Here is a 21,482-nt window from a genome sequence, read left to right as displayed (position 1 = left end):
CACAGACAGAGCAGTGGAAAGCTAGGCGCAGTGTAAGTGAAACTTAACTGTTAATTCTTCGGGGTCGAAAAGTTTACTTTCACTCGCCTCTGCAGCAGCTGATCTGATCAGCTCTGACTGGATCGACAGATCAATTATCCACCCTGGGACTCCTCAAACTGCTGCTGATGGAGAAAAGAACTCTTTACAGTTTGTTGTGTGGGGTGAGTGGGGCTGCATGCCTCTTGGGAAACTGGAAACAGGCAGAATCAGCTACCCTGCCTCTATCTGAAAATTCTTTGTTTTTATCTTTTAGCCTAGTGTAGTTTATTGTGCATACGGGCCCAGATTTTTGCTCCTATATGTTTGTGACCTGGAAAGGAGTCGCTCTTGCTGCAGCTGCCAGGTGTGAGACTGTGTGATTGTTGTGTCCCTGTGCCAGGCTATTACACTGTTGTGTCTGGTAGGCTTTGATGCTGCTGCCGCTGTGTCTACCAGCTGTCTGTGTCTGCTCATGGTGCCAGGATATGTTGCCTTGCCCTCTATCAGGTGTAATGATCTTTTAAATTTTAAGCTCGTTGGTGTCTGTAATGTTAATTAAATCCTAAACGCCGGAGATTAAAAAAGGAGTTTTTGCAAAAATAATGTTTCAGAACCTAATGGCCTCTGTGCCCTCCCACACTGCAATATCTTGTTACACTAGTGCCATTGAAACATCACATTAAAATATAACTATATGAGGTTCCCACACAGTTGAACCCATGAATTTTCAAAACCTTACTTTTCCATAATATTTCATACCATTTCCATGACTTTATGCATGTAGTTTGAAATACAAAGGCCTATATAGCAACTGCAGGGTGCAGTTAGTGAAGCTCTTTATCCTGTGTGCTATGCTCAGACAGGTAACAGTGAAATATGCACTGATGCTGGCAATCTGTTGGTTGTCTTGGTGCTTTTTTGCTTTAAGGTGGCAAACCAGAGCTGCTTCTCCCATGTTGCCAACTTATAATATTTTGGTGCAGTGTATAAATACAGCGTGGCTTGGGCCTGTTTCTCTCTTGAGACATTAATTTGTCGATTGAAAGCCATATATTATTAAATACATGCCTTCCAGGCATTTGTGAATATGCAAAACGCCTGCTAACTTTATGCACTTGTCAGACATTCCTGCCACCAACTACCTGCATATGCCAATGGGTATCAGTACTTTGTTCTTTTAAATGCTTGTGTGTCGCCTTATATCCTTTTGTGTCCCCTGAAGTGTTGCAGGTCCATGAACACAGCTGAGTGCATGCAGCAGTGGATAATTGATCTGTCGATCCATTCAGATTTGATCAGATCGATGCATGAGAGGAGCAGCTGCTGCAAGAGAATGCAAACTTTTAGACCACAATGAATGGTTAAGTTTCACTTTCACTGCGCCTGACGTTCTGTTGCTCTGTCTGTGCCCAGCATATGCTCTGTTCTCCGAAAAAAGTGGTGCAATGAATAACTGAGCGGTATATACAACAACAGCACTCCGAATGAACGTACGCTGATATTATATTTGGCAAGTCTGAGGAGGAGCACACTGGTACGAAACATCGCTTGTTTTGCAGAATAAAATCATTTAATGGGAGCTTCCCAGTGTGTGGATCTCTATCTCAGTGTGTTGATGTGCATGTCTTATTTTAAATTTTTCCATGCGTTCATATTAGGGCTGGTTCAGGGCGCTCACGCAGCACCTCCACCCAGATGTGTTCTCAGGTACCGACATTTTACACCATTTGTTATACCATAGTCTTAATAACATTGGACATGAATGGGTTTTTACGAACGGATTTTAAACAATGGCCAAAATTATGTGTATTGTCAACTTTTAAAAAAACATCAAATAATTCCAAACCATTTCCTTTTCTAATTGCATAACTTTCCAGGAATTTCATGATCACGGGAGACAAAATTGCAAATCCTAGCATAGCAAACGCATGGCCTCTGATTTGCTTAACTTAAAATTTTTGCCCTTACCCTGAATAATCCCACTCCTCTTGCCTAAACCTAACCCATCCAACCATCGACAGCAATGAGTACCAGCCACTAAGTGAGAGGAGGGTGGGTCAGTCATTCGCAAATTTGCCCTTGGGTACTCACCTTGGTTAGCACAACTACACCCTCCTGCGTCATCGGGTCTGTTTTGATGAGAAAAGTGGAGCTTTCCTCCAAGTCGTCCTCCAGACTGTAGCTCATCCTGGCATTGATGCCAGTGTCTCCATCATGCGCCATGATCCGGCCCACTGTAGTGCCCACGGCTGCATTTTCAGGGACAGCAAAGGTGTAGAGGTCTGTAGAAACAAGTATGTTTTAAAAATCTTTAATCTTGACATTGGAACAGGATATCAAAAGGAATTACAGATTCTGGGTGATACCAAGTTGGCACTTTTGCGGCGCCGTAATGATAACTCACGTTAAGCAAAAAACAGCAAATAAAAAAGTTTCTTCACTAAAATGCCGCCCACTGAAATGTAGTTAATAGCTAGTCAAGAGAGGCTGCTAAAGTGATAAGAGGGGAGAACATTGTGGTGGAGGGTCAATTTGTGTGAGTCACAGATAAGTTGTGGCAACCGCACATAATCCCGGCCTAACTCTAATAAGAAGATGAGAAAATGTGATTGTGTCTTTGAGTGACTCTATTTGGATGGCTGCCACAACTGGGAGGAACTCAACAGCAACCAGCTGCTGCTCCTGGAAAAAAAAAATCCCTGCTGATAATAATTACCAATTATGTTACAAAACAGAGGGCACAGTTCAAAGTGAAGTGCGGTCATACAATATTTATAAGGCCTTCTGACTCAACATGGAATCCTTTGGATACAGTAGCACCGGCAATGAATGTGAATGTGACATTAATAGTTAAAGGTATCATCCTTGCTCTCTCATTTCTACAGAATTGATTTCTTCCCAGGGCATTCATTTAGCGAGGTTTATCGCTGAGAAGGGCTAGGTTTGTTTCTAAAGGTCATGACAAATGTCCTTTCATGTGTGAATGATTAAATTCGTCCAGTGGGTGACGCATGTATGCGTGCACGCGCAGATGAACATCCCCATCTCCTTTCCTGTCTCGTTCGCTCTCTCCATCTCATTCTTTGACTGTCTCCTTTTAATTTTGGCTGCCGGCTGAATAACAAGATGCGTACAGCCGAATGCAGTGCCGCCGGCAGCACGAACCACCCACCCGAACGGGAGAAGTGTGATCAAATAAATGCCTCTTAGGTGTAATATTAAACATGTCCTCGGAGTCTGCAACGCTTTGTGCTCCTTCATTGATTCCTGCAGTGTGTGTATGGCCTGGTGTTTGCATCACTGTGACTCATATAAGTGACTCACGGTGCTGGAATGTGGGCCCATTGTCGTTCACATCAGTCAGGCTGACGGTGACGGTGGTGGAGGAAGAGTAACCGCCGCTGAGGCCCAGCATATCCTTCACCTGCACCACCACCAGGAACTGCTCTCTGGCCTCACGGTCCATGTTTGGCCAGGATGTTACGATGATCCCTGCAGGTGGAGGAGACACAGGGAGGAGGTATACACGAGCTTCAATAAGACGGTGTCAAGTGGTCTGTGGGTGGTTTTCAATGTTTGTTTACAAGTAGCCTTCCAGAGCACTCGCAGTCAAACTGCAGCGCAATTAATGTAAAGTATGCATATTTTATCAATACATAGAAATATCAAGAGGGCTTTAAGATGACTAATGCTTCCTCTGTCTGGCCAAAGTGGAGGCTGGCTGCAATGTTAAACAGAACTTGAATCTTGAATTGACCTGGCAAATTTAAAAGCTATTTTTGGATTAGAAGTCATCATTTCCACCACTTATTCATTTGCACTTGTTTACTTGACTTCAGCTTTTGTGCAGCCATTCACTATTAGCAATATCTAGTCATTCAACTACGGCACTGGGAACACATCTGACTTAGCCACCTGGTCAGGCAACAGTGCCAAAAAATAGCTATTTAATTTTCAAGGATTTGGCAGGTGTTTTTCTTTATTTTTTTCCCATTAAAGACCAAATTCAAATTCAAATTTTGGCTGTCTTACAATGCTTTCATGTCAGTTACTCTTAATTCCATTTATGAATGATGATATAAATGATGATGATAAAAATGATTGCAAGAGAGATTGCAAATATACAGATACAATTGGTGTCCAGTCACAGTTTTTGGGGGGGGGGGGGCAGTCCATCCCCTAGCCTGTACATGCTGAAAATGCACAGTTATTAAACTCATATACGAGACATCCCAGCCAACATTTGTATGTGCATAGAGGAACATGTGACTGTGGTGCAACAGTGTGGCTCATTGGTGAGTTTTTTTATGGGTTTTTGACAACAATGGAGCTCTGTGACAAAGTGGAATAAGAAATATGAGACTTTGGAAACAGACAATACTTGCCTGTTGGATCAATTTGTTGCTGTTGTTGGTCTTTTCATTGGCTGTGTTGACAGTGAGGAAAATCTAAAATATCTCCAGCCATATCATTACAGGTTAACTGAAGCCTTGAGCAAAGCTACAACTTTTATCAACTGCTGCCCACTCCTCAATAGAAACTACCAGCTGGTTCCCCAAAAGAGTCTGATTTGCCCTTTTACACACTGCATCAATTTGCATTTAAACATTTTTGCGTCAATACTGCCCTCCCCCAACTCCTCACAGTTCAGGTCAACAATGTGTGTGGGAGGCACTGCAGCTGACCTCTGTATCACACAAATAAAAAAGTGTAAATGTACATGCTTCGGCATCGGTTGAACCAATTTCCTGTCAGGGGTGTAAAGACTCACATTTTTCCCAATGGTCCGAAAAAAGTCGCTATATCTGTGAATAGTTGTTTTGAGATAGAAAGTTGCCAGGGGAATTTATACAATTTTCAAAGTGATAAGTATTGTATGACTTGTCAAAAGTGACTAGGACCAGAGGGAGAGAGCCAAAAACAAAACACTCTTCAGTCTTAACAGTGTGATATTGGAAACATCTCTGCCCTGCTGTGTTTTGTAAACCCACTTGTTAGAAAGTTAAATATTATTTCTGCACAGCTAAATCTCTACTGCTTTTCCCTAATAACCCAAACTGTGGAGAGGTTTGTGCGCTCTTCAGGCTTCAAAGCCTCTAACGCACTGATACTCAACTTATGTCCCATGGGCTAAATCTGGCCCCCAACAGGGTGCCAGGTGGCCCGCCAAACATTTTCTAATTCACAATAAAAATAAAGTGATTCACACTGAGAATTGTTTTTGTACCCTTAGTGTGCATAAGTGTGCAAAAATAAGAGAGCTTTTTTATGAAAATAAAAATAGTGCCAGTGGAGGATCTGCTGCATCCCCCAGCAGAGGTCCTATCTAAGCCCCTAATGTCCTAAAATCCTAAAAATGTCCTAAAACTCCTAAAATCTCAGAAGTGTCCCTAAAATCTTAGAAATGTCTTAATTACTAAAACTCCTAAAATCCTCGGAATGTCTCTAAGTCACAAAAATGTCATAAAATCCAGGAAATGTTCCAAAATACTAGAAACATCTAAGATCCTAGAGACGATCTAAAATCCTAGCAACATTCTGAAGTCCAAAAATTTGTCATAAAATCCTAGGAATGTCCTGAAACCCTAGAAATGTCCAAAAATCCTAGAAACGCCCTAAAATTCAGACAACCCTGAAATCCTGGAAACATCCTTAAATCCAAGACATTTCCTAAATATCAGTAATGTTCCTAAAATCTGAGAAAAGTCCTAAAATCCTAGATATTTTCTGAAATCCCAGAAAAGTCCTTAAATCCTACAAATGTCCTAAAATCCTAGAAACATTTATGGGGCTGCTGCGACTGGCCCCTGGCCCCCTGTCATTTTGCAAAAAGCGGCATGTCCCTGATCTAACTGTACCTGTCTTTGGCTCCACAGAGAAGTAGGGCTCCCCCTGCAGGATGGAGTAGATGAGCTTGGCGTTGTTTCCGAACATGGGATCGTCAGCATCTGTGGCTGTCACCTGGGCCACTGTGGTCCCTGTGGGGGGGAGCGGATCACACAGCCGGAGTTAGCTCAGGCAGCAGTTCCAGTCGACAGGGAAATAAAGTGATTATGCCACAGTCCCGCAGGGTCTGTCTGTCTGGCTCAGGGGGAGCAGTGGAAATGGAAGGAGGGAGGGGGGTGAGGTTGAGGTAGGGTTAGAGGAGGGATGTTGACAAAGGGGGCGAGGGTTGTGGAGGAGGCGGCGGGGGAGCAGCATTGGCCTTTCACAACTCGCTAAGGCTGTGCAGGTGTGTGTGACAACCTCTCTAGCCCTATAGCGACATCTCTCTCACCATCCACCTGCTGCTTGTTTTCTCCCCATCGCACTCTCATTCAGTTTCACCTCTCTATCTTTCACACTTACTACCCTTTTCTCCACTGACCATATCCTCTGCTTCATTCTTCTTGTCTATCTCATTCTTTCTTCCCCTCTGCTTTTTCCTTACAGGCAGCATTTCTTATTTCCAGTCGCCCACACTCCAACCTTCCCCTCTCTTTCTCTTTCCGAGTCAAACGCATTATGATTTATTACGAGTGAGATATTACGCTGCAAAAGCAGATTACATAAAAATTGAAATGGTAATGTTTGTGGTATGAAAGGGCAGTGGTTATAATAACATTATTTAAGAACTTTATCCATAAAGGCATCCGAGCTACGATTCAGAATCCAATATTTTTAACTTCCTGAATGGGGACAGATGACAGACTTTCATATAACCTTTCGTTCATTGTCTTCAGTCAAGATTTGAGTTAAGAGAATTCATTTTAAAAGTATATCCTTAGAAATAATAAAGCCAGTAACAACTTTTTATCAGTTCAATAAAAAATGTTTTACTTTTCATGATAAATCTGTTGTTTGTATGAACAATAAAGTGACACACTTGAATCTTGATTAATTCATTTCTAAATCTTACCAAAACCAGACACTGAAAGGTCTATTGGTTTCAGCTACACGTTAACCATAACAACATGAGCCTGATTTTAATCGTCTGGTTTAATTTGCCAAATTGTTGAATTAGCGCTTTATCTTGCTGACGTTTAGACGGTTAATGGCAGAGGTCTGCAACTTTTACTATCAAAAGAGCCAAAAAATGTATCTGAAACTGCAAAGCAAATTTGAGCCTAATTATGAAGGTGAAATCAGCCTATCAGCATTACTAATCGGCCTCAAAGAGCATTCAATAAAATGTTTTGCCACTATGGTGACAGAGCTTATTTTTTGCAGTACTGAGGGAAGTGGGGCAATATTAACTTTGAGGTTGGCCTACAAATAAACATCATCTTACAGCACATTATTAGAGAATATATGAGCCACTTTAGGCCAACAACAATGATAAATGAAAATTAAAATGTTTTAAAAAAAATAAACATTATTCATTTAATCGAATTTTTTTCTGTCAAAGCTACAGAGAGCTAACAGGGGCTAAAGGGAGTCGTAGGTTGCCAAACCTCTAGTATAGAGTGTCGTTATAGTGTGTTAGTGTACTTACACTCATTTATTAGCACTAAAAAATAATTTTAGGATTTATTTTTTCTTCTTGTCATAAACCAAAGAAGTACATTTTTCAATTTTGACCTGACGATAGGCCTCACGTTAGCTGAAAAGTAAGGGGGTCAAGAATGTTCACTCTGAGATAATGACGCTGTCTTGACAAATCAACAGCAACATCTCATCAAAATCAGTAATTTTTGGGTAATCCACTGACCTCACCATAAACTGTTTATATGAAGACTTATACAATACGACGCAGTTCCAATGAAAACTGTTAACAGTCAGTGAAGTCTGTGGATTACCCTGAGTAACAGGGTCACAGATTTTGGAGACAGATGTTGGTGTTGAATTTTTAAATGTTAGCTTTCCTTGTCATGAACAGCACAAATGTAATCTGATCCCCCTCCATTGCACTGAGGTGGAGACACATATCTGAAAACCTGTGCAGATAAAACCAAACTACCTGCGTGGAAACTGTTTTTTGGATTTTAGGTGACTGGACCCTTTAAATTTCATCCTGCCTGCCTGCCCTTTAAACTCTTCCTGTTTTAACTTTTTCCTACTTTCTTTCTTACCAATTGGACACATCTCAGGGATGCTGGACACATACGGTTCGTTCTGGAACTGCGGGACATTGTCATTGATGTCCTGCACTGTGATGATGAACTCGGACTGGGGCTCCTCAGGTTCATTGGACCTCCTGTTGATAGCCTGGGCTTGAAGCACATAGAAGGCCTTTTCCTCTCGGTCCAGCTTCTTCAGTGTCCGGATCTCACCTGAATATTCGTCTATCTCAAACAAATCTCCGGCGCCTTCTCCTGATAATATGTATTTGATGGAAAACTCGCCTCGGTCATAGTCAGATTTGATCTACAAAAAAAGAAGAAGGGCACATGAAAGCTTGAGTTGTTTAAAACAGTTTTTTTCAGAGGTAACCAGAGCAGATGCATTTTCAAAAGGAAGTAGTGTATCAAGGACATGGAGGACATTCAATCTGAAAGCAGTACCTGGCCAATAACACGAGGAGTGGGATCTTCCTCCTGGACAAACAGCTGTTTCCAGATCCAGCCTCTCTTCAGGCGACGGTGCAGATGAGTGGACCCTTGGGCCAATTGTTGGGCTTCCAGACCCTGAGTACCTCTCATATCGCTCAGCACCCCGCCAGGAATCATAGAAAAGACCGTAACCATGGCCAAAACACTCGGCATGCTCATTTTTACTGTCCACCCGTGCATTTCCTCTGCACTTCTCATGGTTAGTGGACGGAAGATGGAGGTTTCACTGGTCCAGTGTTACCATTTCTTCTTTCAAAAGCACAGTTCATGATCCCGGTAATACAGCATCCCATCTCGTTATGATGTGGTTTGTATGCATGTTCATGTCCCTGAAATAAAAGTTAACAGTTTAATTAATGGCTGCAGTGAAAAGGATTCCTGCAGTGCCGATTGCACAATAAGGGAAAATGAAATCTGTAGAACTGATCTGTAAAATCCAAAGATCAACTGCTTGATTTTAAAAAGCTGTAAATACATAAGTTAATTATTCTGCATTTTTTTACTCAAAAGCTGTGTGTATCCATCTTATATTGGAAGTGGATTCTTTGTATATCAAAAGCAAATCTAACTTGAATGGCTTACGCTCTAAATAAAAAAATAACTGTCTCTCATATGAATGATTATCAACCAGTTGTGCTGGTACATTGGGTATTTCTGAAGTTGCATGGTAGTATTTGTTAAGATTGTAGAGAACTTCAACTAATTGGATAAAATAGACATTATAATTTGATTAATAAAAAAATCTGAGGTTAGCTGTTCAGGTGAATACTACAATTGAGATGCCTGTAAACTACCAAGCAGGAGTGCAGTAAAAGTGTTAGGGTTAAATGATTAAAATTGTTAGCTAAAGGAATAAATGTTACAGAAAAGTATTGTATAAATGGTAAAATGTAGCTATAAGTAAAGAATAAATGGTCACAGTAGAAAGTTGGTTAAATGGTTGATTTCAAACACATAACAACATTACACTTTGGCAAATATTTGTTAGTCCTCACACTTATTTTATGATGAACTAGCCTATAACTGGTAGGTGTTCATAAATTTGTAAGTGTTATAATGCCCAGCCAGCATGTGACCAATCTTCAATGCTGAAGTAAGCATTGTAGTTAGCATCAGCTGAACACAATGGGTAAATGGTTTAACGCAAGCTATAGATACATGACTGGATAAATGGTTAAAATTGTTAATTTTAGCTCAGCATAATGGCAAATGAGTCAACATTAGCCAGATAAACCACTGGGTCAATGGGTAAAATATTTAAAGTTAGCTGATTGTAATGTAAAAATGGTCAAAAAGGATAACATAAGCTAAACGTAATGGATTGCATTAGCTAGATAAATGATAAATGGTTGAAATTTAAATAAAAATAGATATATGGTTGAAATAATTATTGTTCACTGAAAGTAATGGGTGAGTAGCTTGATGTTTAGCTAGATAAACTGATAGATGAATGGTTTAAATAGTTAATATTGGCTAAATTTAACTGATAAATGCTTCAAGAGTTAACAGCAAACATAATATGTAAATGTCTGTGTAGGTTCTCAGTCATTATACGTAAATGTTTGCGGCTCCAGCAACTACAAATACTGGAAATACGAACTTTACCAGGCTTCCTAAAGACTGACACTTAAATCATTTGAAAACATTATTGTACGGTAACATCCCCTTTTATATAATTAATAGTGTTGAATAAAACCCAGCTTAAATTCAATCCAGTATGATGGGTGATGTAGAGAGAGGGGTACTTGAGGTCAGCTGGCAGGGCTGTGGGGGTTTGATGGGAACCACTGTTGTATATGAGCTCGATGAGTTATGTCAAATCCAATGCACTGCAACAACTCAGATTTATAACAAATTTAAGCAAGAAAGGCAGAGCCATAATTGCATTTTACAAGTGAAAGAAAAACCCTTTGTCCATGCCCTCCTCTTTTTCTTTCTTTTTTTTTTTTTGTCTTGCATCCTGCAGTCTTGCACAAGCGTCTGAAAACAGCCCTCTGTTTTGAATTCAGACAAGGCCCTGTATTGTGTTTCACGAGGGGGGGAGCAGGGCCTAAACATCATTCCTTAAGCATGACACTGCACTCTGCAGCTGACTAATGAAGACTTCTAATTAGATCAATGTCTCCCCAGACATAGAAAACAGAGACACACATGCCTCTGACAAACTATGAGTCGAATCGATGCGCCAATTATAATGTGCATCAGGGTCAAGAGTGTGAGGACAATGAAAGTCAGACAAGACAGCAAATTAGTCAGGGCAACACAAATGCAATATCTTGCTCTGACAACCCCTCCAAAGTTAACCGAGTTTAACTTCTACAGATTCATCAGTTCCCTGCATACAGTGCAAAATCTGACAAGTTGATCTTACTTAAAATAATATTAAAAACTGATTGCCTTGAAAAAGTGAAGTCTATATAATTTATGTTCATTTCATATAGAATTGTTAAGTTCACTCAAAATTAAGGTGAAATTACTTTAAATGGTTAGCAACTTTAGTAAACCAACTTAGTCTGACTAGATCATCACTTCACTTCATCAGTTAGAAAATCTGTTTTGTTAACATGTTGAAGAAACTACAAATATGATTTAACTGTTTTTTTCACAAATATATAGCACAGTAAACATGGTTACTGAAGTTGCTAAAACTTAGAAAGATTGATTTAATTAAACGTGTCATTTTAAAGTTCATTTTCACAATATTAAGTAAATATAGCTACATTTTAAAATAATTTAACAATTAGATATAAAGTAAACATACATTAAGACGGATAGTTATATTTATTTAAATTTTTCAAGGCAACTAGTTTTTTTTAAGTACAATCAACCTGTCAGATTTGACAGTGTATGTACAGATGTATTTTTCATGTTCTTTCTGTTAAGAACAATAACCATTCCCTGTCAGCATGTCACTGTCAAAGGGACCAAAATATCACAGCTTTGTCATCTTATGTTACAAAGGTTGACCACTGCTGTCAACCTCCTCTTTTCTCTTGGTAAATTAGCAGTTTCTCCTGTGAAATTAGTTGAATTAGTTGTTGTTTTTTTTTTTTTTGCCTCCGCAGCGTAGGTGTTTGTCTTGGGAAAAAAGGGATGTTCTTTCACTTTCTTTTCTATCATGTTATACTTCTGTCTCAAAGTTGTTTGCTTTGAAAAGCCGCACAAATTATTGTCTAGATATGAACCCCTGAACCTGACTTTACTGCTCTCCAGTCAAGCAGCAAGCCATACATCAGCACTCAGCGGGATCAGATGTTATTAAGGGCTACAAGTCACAACAGCCATAATTCTAAACCATTTTAATAGAGTTTTTTGACACTGTAATATCACCACATAACATATAGAGTCCCACTATGTGGACACTTTAATCCAAAGTGCTGCACAAGAACACAAGTGCATGCATTTTTAGCATGGGTGGCCCCGGTGGAAATTTAGAATATAGAATATACTGCAGGACGTTGTTTCAGCGGTTAGAGCAGTTGCAGTATTAATGCTTTAACAGCTCATAATGTTCATGTTTAATCTTGTAAAAGTAAATTAGCTGTCAAGACCCATTTGTAATGAGCTGGTAAAATCAATTACTGATGCAGACTTTCATATCTGAAATTCAATTTCGATACAGGCCATGAATGAGAGTATGTGTTTGTCCTTATGTATGTCTTTACGGGCGCGTATTCATATCTTAGAGCATTGTGGAGTGACAGCCCAATTAGTAGCCAGTGAATCGTGAGCCGTTATGGCCTTTCATAGGGCTGCCAAGCATGCGCCCGAACTGAACGCCTTGAGCCAAAAAGCTAGACAACAGCCCCTCAATGATGTTACTCTCAGCAACATGCCAAGGAGTCTGCTTAAAAATCCTTCCCAGGGGTATCAGCCTTTACTGATGTGGCTGAAATAGTGCACAGGTCAACAGCTGTTTAGGTGCCAATTTAACAAGATGGTCTTTTCCAGGAATATGTGACGAAATTCTGGGAAAATAATGGGTATGCCAAAAAAAAAAAAACCTCTCCCAGCTCCAGGTCTGTAAATAGCAAAGGTGTTAGGGAGCAAGTAAAACATATGTCCATGTGTGACAGCTGTCTTAATAATACTTGATAATAATTGTGACCCTGCCACTGATTTTCAAAGAATTACATAAATCTATATTTTCCTTTAATAATGTATTCCATCCATTTACAGATGTATTTGTTCAGAGAAAAGTCAAGAGAGACCAAAAATATCTTGAAACACCATTAAACTCTATGGTCAATTTTCTCCTTTCAAAAGAAATTCTCATTTCTACATGACATGCCGAACATGCAGAGTGCCCTGTGGTTGACAGCCATTCATTACCTCTAATAGGCCTTCCTCCCATTTCCAGCAGACCTCCCGTAGCCTGTATGTACAGTACGCTCCTCTGCCACATGACAGAATGACAATGAGCTGCAGTCTCACAATGTTAAGCACCAGATGCGCTGAGACCGTCACATTATTTTCCTATATGGGGATGTGTTCTCGCTAATAAAACGTCGCTCTGTTGTAGAAACGGTTCCAAGATGCTGTTAAAGATGTTTAAACATGGCGATAAAGGAAAGGAAGCTCCTACTTGACATTGTGGATGACACATCAATATCAATTTGCGCCGCCAACGCTAACTAAGTAATGCTATCCTTGTGTGAGCGCATACTTTTTTATGCATTATGGAAAAAATGTGAAAATGTGAAAAGCCGAAAATCTAAATATAGACTCCATTTTGCAATCTTGGAGACAAACCCATCTGTTAAGCCTTGCCTCTTTAAGACCACCCTTCCAAGACAATATGTCCCTAATTGGTCATTTGGGAGCCTATCATGGGACCTGTTGTTTACAGTTCAGCTCCGTGAAACAATAACACTGACATGTAGTTTATATTTCCTAAATCAGGGCCTCAAATGAGTCCAGAGACCGAGCTCGAACAACTGGGGGAATGTCAAGCCATCATGTGCTCGCTGGTAAGTAATTTGTTTGATTTTATTAGGTGCACAAGTGGAAATCATCACTGCTTAGCAAAGTGTCACGGATTTCCTCTGACATTCATCAGCGATAGGACTTCATCCTATTATTTCTTTCTTTTTCATTAAAAACAGTTAACTGATGCTAAAATAAAAAGTGGTGAATTTTAACTACAGGCAGTTATCTTGAAAGACTTAATTATGGTGATAAAAACATAAGTTTGTGACAAAAGTAGATCAAGTTTTAAGGAATGTTAGGCATGGAAAAAATTCAGAGAGCAGAAAATCTTTACTTATTTTAAAGGAGCAGTGTGTGAGATTTAGGGGGATTTAGCTGCATGTAGCAGCAAGGACTGCAGATTCTAACAAGCTGAAACTGAACCAGCTCCCAATTACAATTTCCAGCAGCCCATTCTCATTCCAAACTCGTCAAAATAAATCCGCTCTGTCAGTGCTTTCGGCGTTGAAGTGCCAAAAGCCACCTTAAGCGTCCTCCTGGAATGTTGCTGAACGTCGTCAGATGACAACTCGCCACACAGGACCAGTGTTGTTGTTGTTATACGCTGGCGGACAGTGGGAAGGCACCAGGCACATCCACATACAACCAGCGTTGTCACTTGAGAACATGGCCGGACAGAACTGTTCGTGCGCGCATGCAACGCGGAGGTACGGCAGGTAAAGACGTTACGCATGAACAAAAGAACGCTTATAGGGCAGGTGGGAGTGGAGGTGGATGGGTCCCACAAACAAGAGTTTGCTTCCTGTGTGGATGTGAGGCTAAATGTAACAATCTGTGACCTTGCTGCCTAATCCTAGCCATTGTGACAGTCTGCGTTGGTTGCCCTGGGCTCATGTACTGTAAACATAACGACGTCATCCTACTATGTGCATTTGTTGAGACCACGGTAGTGGTATCCACGTCTGCTGTTGACGTTCTGGGATGCTGATGTCATCAAAGACACGTGGTAGGATTATGCTGCAGGTGGTTATGTTTAGGCAACAAAAGCATGTCACCCAATGCCAGAACGTCAACAAAAGCACATGCTGACACGGATGATTAGGATTAGGAAAAAGGGCACATAGTTAGATACAGAATAAAAACATCACATTGAGACAGGAAGCGAACACCGGGGTGTGAAAGTCCAGGGTTTGTTGGGTCCACCCACCTCCCCTATATGCCTTATAGGAACCTTGGTGCTCCTTATTTTACATTGTTACCAGCAGCGTTTCAACCTGACGCCGTCCAGCAGTGTATCATGAGGATGCGACAGGTTTTGTCTGGCTGCATCATTAACTGACGCAGAGTCCACATATCATGTTGCCGCGGTTTCCATCCAGCTGTCCGGCAGCGCATGATAACATCGCAAACAGTTCTGTCAGGCTGTATTCTAAGCTGACACTGTCCTGCGGCGTATCATGCGGACACAAAAGGTGGCTTTTGGCATCGGGATCTTTCACCAAAAGACCTGCAAAAGCAGCTTTATTTTATGACTAGAACGACACAGGCTAAAGTGGTCATTGAAAAAGGGTAATGGTAGTCTTGTAGACGCTCCCGCTCACTATGTACATATGAATAGTTTAATCCAAGGTAACAAAAATACAATCATTCTTATTACCAGGCAACTATAAACACAAGAGAACATAATACTATAATAATACACACTATAATAATATACAGTATGATTATATTATATTACATTCAGCCAATATATCCCCCTCAATCTCTAACCTTTAAGGGCAGGCCTGAACTCTTATGTACAGGTTGCTGTATTCACTATAAGGGCTTTTGCCTGGAAACATACTGCAATGACAACATCATGTAGGCAGTTCCTGCACATTTAATTGTTCATCCAAGGTTTTCTCATTGTACAGGATGTTCTGCATTATCAAATGGGGTATTTGTACATTGCTGTTTACTGCCCTTGAATAAGTGGATAAAAAAAGGTTATTAAACTGGAAACATGCCTGAAATTTCACCCGTAAAGAAAGGTCGTAGAAACTATATAATTATTTATTTACACCAAATGTTGAATAATCTCTGAATCAAATGTTTTCACACCGTTTCCAAAGGTGGAATGCACCGAAGGCTCGTGTTTTGTTGCCACATACTATAGGCCAGTACAAAGAGGTCACTTACTCAATAAGGGATAAAAATATTACAGTTAAATTATCAATACAGAGGCCTCATGAAAAAATCACGCTGAAACACTTAATTAAATCCCCTTTGGAGGTATTTCTGAAACAATTTAAAATGTCATTGTCAGTTATTTCAGAAGGTGCAGCTGTGTCAAAAAAATATGCAAGGAATTTACGGATTTCTTGCAGTGACAAAGACAAAGAACTCTTTCAGTTATTAAAGATACCAGCTTTCCTGCGGCTGCTTTTATGTTGAAAGCCATTTTGTATTCCTATATACATCTTTATCTGAATAATAAATAAAATTTGCATCAAACTGTCTTCTGACAAAACATGAACTCTTACAGGATGTATAGCGTCGACCGCCACACCCACCTGTTTGTGTCGATGCTGCCGTTCCCCAAAGCCACTTGTCACCAACCGCCATCAAGAGAAATCATCACACGGGTGTAAAGAAACACAATCTGCTTAACTAAATGCCCTGGTACTGGAAAGCAATTCAGTCACCACAATAGCAGAAGCACGTCTCACAATGCGTAATCCCCTGCTCTGACGACCCTCCTTTTCTTGTTCTCCTCTGCCTGTTTCTGCCCCTCTCAAACTTCCCGGGGAAGAACAAACACAGGCGCTATTGTCTGGGACACTGCAGAACACACAGGGCCTTCATCGCCATGCAAATAGTCACAGCACCAGACTTACAAATGGATTTCTATCTTTCCACCCTCTCTGTTTTTTCCTCGCCGTTTTTGTGAACAATCCAGCGCTTATTAAAGTGGAGCTGGAGCGCGGAGGGGATGGTAATTCATCCACTGTATGACCACTATTTCTGCTAGTGATAGGACGGCAACAGTCTGTTTTTTGACATTCAGGCCGAGGGGAGCACGCTGTTCCGGCATGCCTCGTCCTGATTCGGTCACATTTTAAAATTGACCTGTCATGACACGGGGTATGCAAAATCACTCTAGATGTTGTTTGTCCTCCACAGGCTCTCAGTTGTTTATATGTATTTATAATCAGGGCCATGGTGGTAAATAAAGGATGGGTCAACTCTACTTCACCTCAGCTGCTCTGGATGGAAAGATGGAGTCTTAAAATAAGATCTATTAGGTCTTCATTATAGATCAATGTTTGAGGAATAAAACAACTGACAGATGCGGATTTGCTGAGACCTAATCACATATGATGTGAACAGTTTCACCGATAGATGAGACATCAGAAATGTTGTGTTCCTCAGCTGATCATGATAGTTTTATGTCTCTCTTTGCATTTAATATATAATAATAATTATAATAATATTTAATAAAATGATAACGTTGGAACCAAATGTATAAAATTTAAAGCTCTGATAGTTTTCCTTCATATTATTTTCAGTGAATCATTAACTAGTTACACTCTCTTTACTTTCTCCATGTTTCTCTGCCTCCACGAGAATATCCTGCCTTTCTCTTTAGCCCTGATTATAAAAGCCTTTATTTGACAGGTGTTAATTGCAACAATTGGGGATTATTTTAATGTTGTGGGTGTTAACAAGCTATGGCTTTATATTAATGCTAATATAAACCATACTGTCCAGCAGCAACAAGTTAGATAGCCTTGGAGGTTAAAACAGCTCGAATGCAAAGTGACTTGAAAAACATGTTTTCCAAGTCCTTATTGTGTGAACTGGTGTTAATTGTTTGGGTTTGTACCTAAAATGTTACTTACACTGATATCTCGCTGTTCTCACTCTGTAGATTAGAAAATGTCCTATCATTTATTTTGAGCACAGGAGGTGTATGCATACATTTATCCAATCAAACGTGAACCAGGGTCAGCAAAACAAACGCGATCCATCATATTAAACCACATTTTCCCGTTGGCTTGTAAACTAGTTTGTTATTTAACATTTCTGAAACTCATCATCTGTCTTCTGATCTTAGAAAGGTGTGGGTGGAACATCTTCATCTCTGATCCTATCAAGTTTTAAAGATTTTATTTAACTTCCTCTTCTACCTAAATGCCCACATATTCACTTGGATCTACAGATACCAGCCTCAACATTAAAATCACTGACAGGTAAGACAAGTAATATGAATGAATGAATGAGTGTGAAGAAGTAACACCTTTGACATTATGTCCAAGATGCCTATGTATTGTACTGCAGAGATATCCACTGCTAAGCGGCCAAGGACAGGCCGTCCCTTCTGTAATAATACCTCCTGGCCTGAGAGCCGATAGTGAGTCACTGTAGCCTCGAGTGTGCCGCAGCTGAGGATGAAGAACTTGAGCTGGCCTGGATACAGCGTAGAAGTTATAGTCTCAGTGACGACCCTTATACCCATCACAAGCAGCTCCTGGAAAGAAGCAACATTTGGCAGCAAAGAAATGAAGCGATGTAAGAAGCAAAACCAGATGCTGAAGAAGCTTGGCGAGTAAAACGATGCGGTTTGATGCTGAACTTGCGACGTTTATTTAGACTGGTAAGTAACATCTAACGTTGGCTATTTTCCGAAACATATCTTTAGTGTAACTAATGAAAACACAAACTGTGGGCTCACAGTTCGCTATAAACTTTTTAAATGTCGTGATGTGACTGTCTGCTTGTTACTGTGTCGTTACTAAAACTGAGCGAAGTACGCTATAAAGTAAACTATACACAAACGCCACGTGGAGATTATAAGACTGCAGCCTAATTTTGACCCCACTGACTGGAATACAAATAGGTCATTTAAAGGGTGAAATACTGCCCCTTATTTAGTTGGACTGTGTGGCTGGTAATTACAAATAGGTCATTTAAACTATAGTAACAGCCGACTACTTAGTTCCTGATCTTTAATATGACAAGTTATTATTTGTTGCAGCAGGTTTCAGATATTTGTCCTCTGTTGACGTTGGGGTATGATGTTTATATTCGCGTTTACCTTCCTCTACAGCCCTGTTGGAAAATGTGGTCACCCCAATTACCACAAGTTAAAAGTTTGTCATTTCTTGAGACATTTTTGATTTGATGACCAAATAACCTTTAGATAAAATACCCAAAGAGCCTTCGTTACACGCTTCTCATACACACGCTAACCTCCGTGGGCTAATTACAAACCTAAACAATGCTAATAGATTCAACCATTAAAAGTCTCTAACAGGGGCGAGCTAGCATCGTTGGGGCGTAAATGTCTCCAAAGTGGCCGCGGCAGCCTCAGCGCTTTGTGACAGGGTGGAATTTGTTATTTCGGAAGTTGAGATTAGTTCTCCCTGTGAACTCCTCCGCTCCCATTCTGATTCCATATCAAACAGAGAAATGTCAGGACCTGCACTGTGACATTTAAAACCCCCATTGTAGACCTTGTCTAATTGAACCTCCCTCATTATAATGATGGAGTGCGGACCGACCACTGCAAAAGAACATCAGAAATGAAAGCTATGGTTTGGTGCCAGCAAGGATTATTTACATTCCCGCTGTCTTCTTCTCAGCGGTGAATCTGACTATCTCTCAGTCTCTACGGTGACATTTCAGGGCTGTCAAATAACGGGCACGGAGTAATGGTCAGCATATTTGCAACAAGATGAAGGTGAGTCTGGTCAAATCAGCATTCACAGGGGTGTCATGTTGTATAAATAATGTAAGCTATAATGGTGATATACTGCGTGCTTATATTCTGTATTATTCACTATCAGCGAGAACATCATTTTCCTCACAGGAGGCACAAAGAGAAGATAATGTGACTCTGACATTAAACTGATGATTTTACACAGGCGCACATTGTTGTTTTTCACATTTTTTTCTTCCCACTATTGTGCTCATCTGATTAATGTTCTTTGAATATCTCTTTGAAAAACAAGTTACTGCCTAATCCAACACTACACCGACGTCAGTGGGAAGTTCACAAGTTCAGGCTTACGAGAGATGAAGTACTGAACTGTTTGGGCTTTGTCATGTTGTGCCCTTCACGGCTTACGTTCATATTGTTGCAACGTCTCGCTGTAATTGGAAGAAAAGTAAAGCGTCATTGGCATTCTGCTCAGTCCACTGTGGTGAATTTGATGAGAATGTCACATTAAAAATGCATGTTCCTCATACGTTCTTTGGCCTTTGTCTTTAGCCATGGGAAACAGCGGACACTTATGACAAATAAGGACGGAGCTGACGCCGCCTGAGGTGGATCTCTCTATTCGACAGGAAACATCAGCGTCTCCTCCCAGTGTCTGCCTCCTCCACACGAGATTGTGCATTTGTCAACCGCCTGGGCCGACGGAGGGGGACAGAAATTGGGTCACAGTAGCATAGACTCTAAAATATTATTCTTAAAAAAAAAAAGACAATCTTTCACCTGCTAAATGATATATAAATCCTGGTCACTAAGCTGCACACATCCCTTTTTAGATATTTCTGCGGTCGTTTGTGGTGATGTTTGAACCAGCAGCTCACACAGCTGACTAATGGCCAGCAGCCAGCTCTCGACCAGCTGCTGGCCGACTACTTGTGAGACATCTCAGGTCTCCTAAATCCTCCAGGAATCTGCCACAAATGAGCACTAACTCTGCACTCCTGGGCATCAGGGGAAATCTCCTGGAACCAGACAGCAATGTTTTGTTTACATTAAGTGGTTCTGTCCATAGAATATATAGCTCAAGGCGACAAGTGCATTTGATCAGGTACTTAGAAACAGTTTAGAGGTACTTACACATAACTTACGCAGCTTATGCCTACAGTATATTTATCTAACAGTTTTTCATTACTTTACAGATACATATCAAACTTGAAGTAATTATATAAACCTATAGGACCTATAGGAGGTAATTATACTTCTGAAAATGACAGCTCCTTCCATTTTGCAAATATTAAGCCACAACATCAAAGTCTCATGCCACCATGCAGTTAATGCTGCACTTTTAATCAAAAACGTGTTGAAGTGAGTACAAAACACTAATATGAGAGTTTAAATAAATCCTATTCTAGCTATTTTCCTTCAGAAAGTGGCCATTACATCTGCGCAATACAAGGTATATTGCGAAAATATAAATATGAACAAATAATAGACAAGACACAGGGAAATAATGCTACAAAGTAATGCACATGGCATTTAGCTCCAAAGAGTGTGTGGGGTCTTTTAGTGTGGCAGATTAGCAGCTGCGTAAGAAGCGAGTGGGGGTGTCTGACCAATGATTGTTTACAAAGATGGACAACAAGCCAGTTTCTCAAAACTGAAGCCACAACATTTTGATTGCCCCCTAGAGGCCAGCTGCAGTATTGGTCATAAATCTCCCTCTATGTTACTGGATGGGACATGGGCCAAACGTGTCTGTGGCGTGAATGGTGCCGCTCGCATTTGGTCCGAAGGCAAGAACTCGATACTATGGAGATCACCTAAGCCCTCAGGAAGGGCGCCAAGCTCTGATGCAAATTTTACATAGTGGCCAAAAGTGGAATAACACTGTCGGAGTCGGTCGGTGTGGGTGATGCCCACAGGCCAAGAAATACTTTTCCCCATTGACTTACATCAGGAAAGAGACATCTGTTAATCAGTAAATCAGTCATTTTTGTGAGCATCAAACCCCCCCGGGAAATGAATCATTTCACTATTTAGATTTAAGCCATCCAATTTGACACATCCATGAGTTCGCTACTGTGCAGACTGTGGCTCCAAATGATGAGTTTATATACAGTTATAGTGTCTGACTTGTTATTAGCCACTGATATAAGATACCTGGAGGATGCCATGACAACACAGTCTCAAAAGGGTGAATACTTTCGATGGAAAACTTCCAATTTGTCATTAACTCCAAAAACAACTAATCCATTTCTGCTCATAATATAAAACCCAGCTGTCAATATAAAGATAATGAATGC

At 40.4% G+C, this 21,482-nt stretch overlaps 1 protein-coding gene across 3 annotated transcripts in view; it reads right to left on the bottom strand.

Moving 5' to 3' along the window:
- cdh19 (cadherin 19, type 2) overlaps positions 1-21,482 on the bottom strand; it is a 253,887-nt gene that overhangs the window by 12,698 nt on the left and 219,707 nt on the right. For 2 of the 3 annotated variants that reach the window (XM_088072143.1, XM_088072144.1), the window contains 5 exons: positions 8,505-8,881; positions 8,073-8,367; positions 5,880-5,999; positions 3,346-3,513; positions 2,113-2,303 (listed from right to left, as the gene is read on the bottom strand). In XM_088072143.1, coding sequence (XP_087928269.1) covers positions 2,113-2,303; positions 3,346-3,513; positions 5,880-5,999; positions 8,073-8,367; positions 8,505-8,750 — 1,020 coding nt within the window. In that variant the 5' untranslated portion in view covers positions 8,751-8,881. Of the gene's footprint in view, positions 1-2,112; positions 2,304-3,345; positions 3,514-5,879; positions 6,000-8,072; positions 8,368-8,504; positions 8,882-16,033; positions 16,277-21,482 lie in introns of those variants that run through there. The other variant, XM_042510330.2, reaches the window with a different exon arrangement.

The sequence above is a fragment of the Plectropomus leopardus genome, chromosome 21 (genome assembly GCF_026936395.1).
Source record: "Plectropomus leopardus strain MGB_pleo_1.0 chromosome 21, ASM2693639v1, whole genome shotgun sequence".
In the NCBI taxonomy this organism is placed as follows: Eukaryota; Metazoa; Chordata; class Actinopteri; order Perciformes; family Serranidae; genus Plectropomus; species Plectropomus leopardus.
The sequence above is the reverse complement of the archived record's forward strand: the minus strand, read 5'-3'. Positions and strand labels throughout refer to the sequence as shown.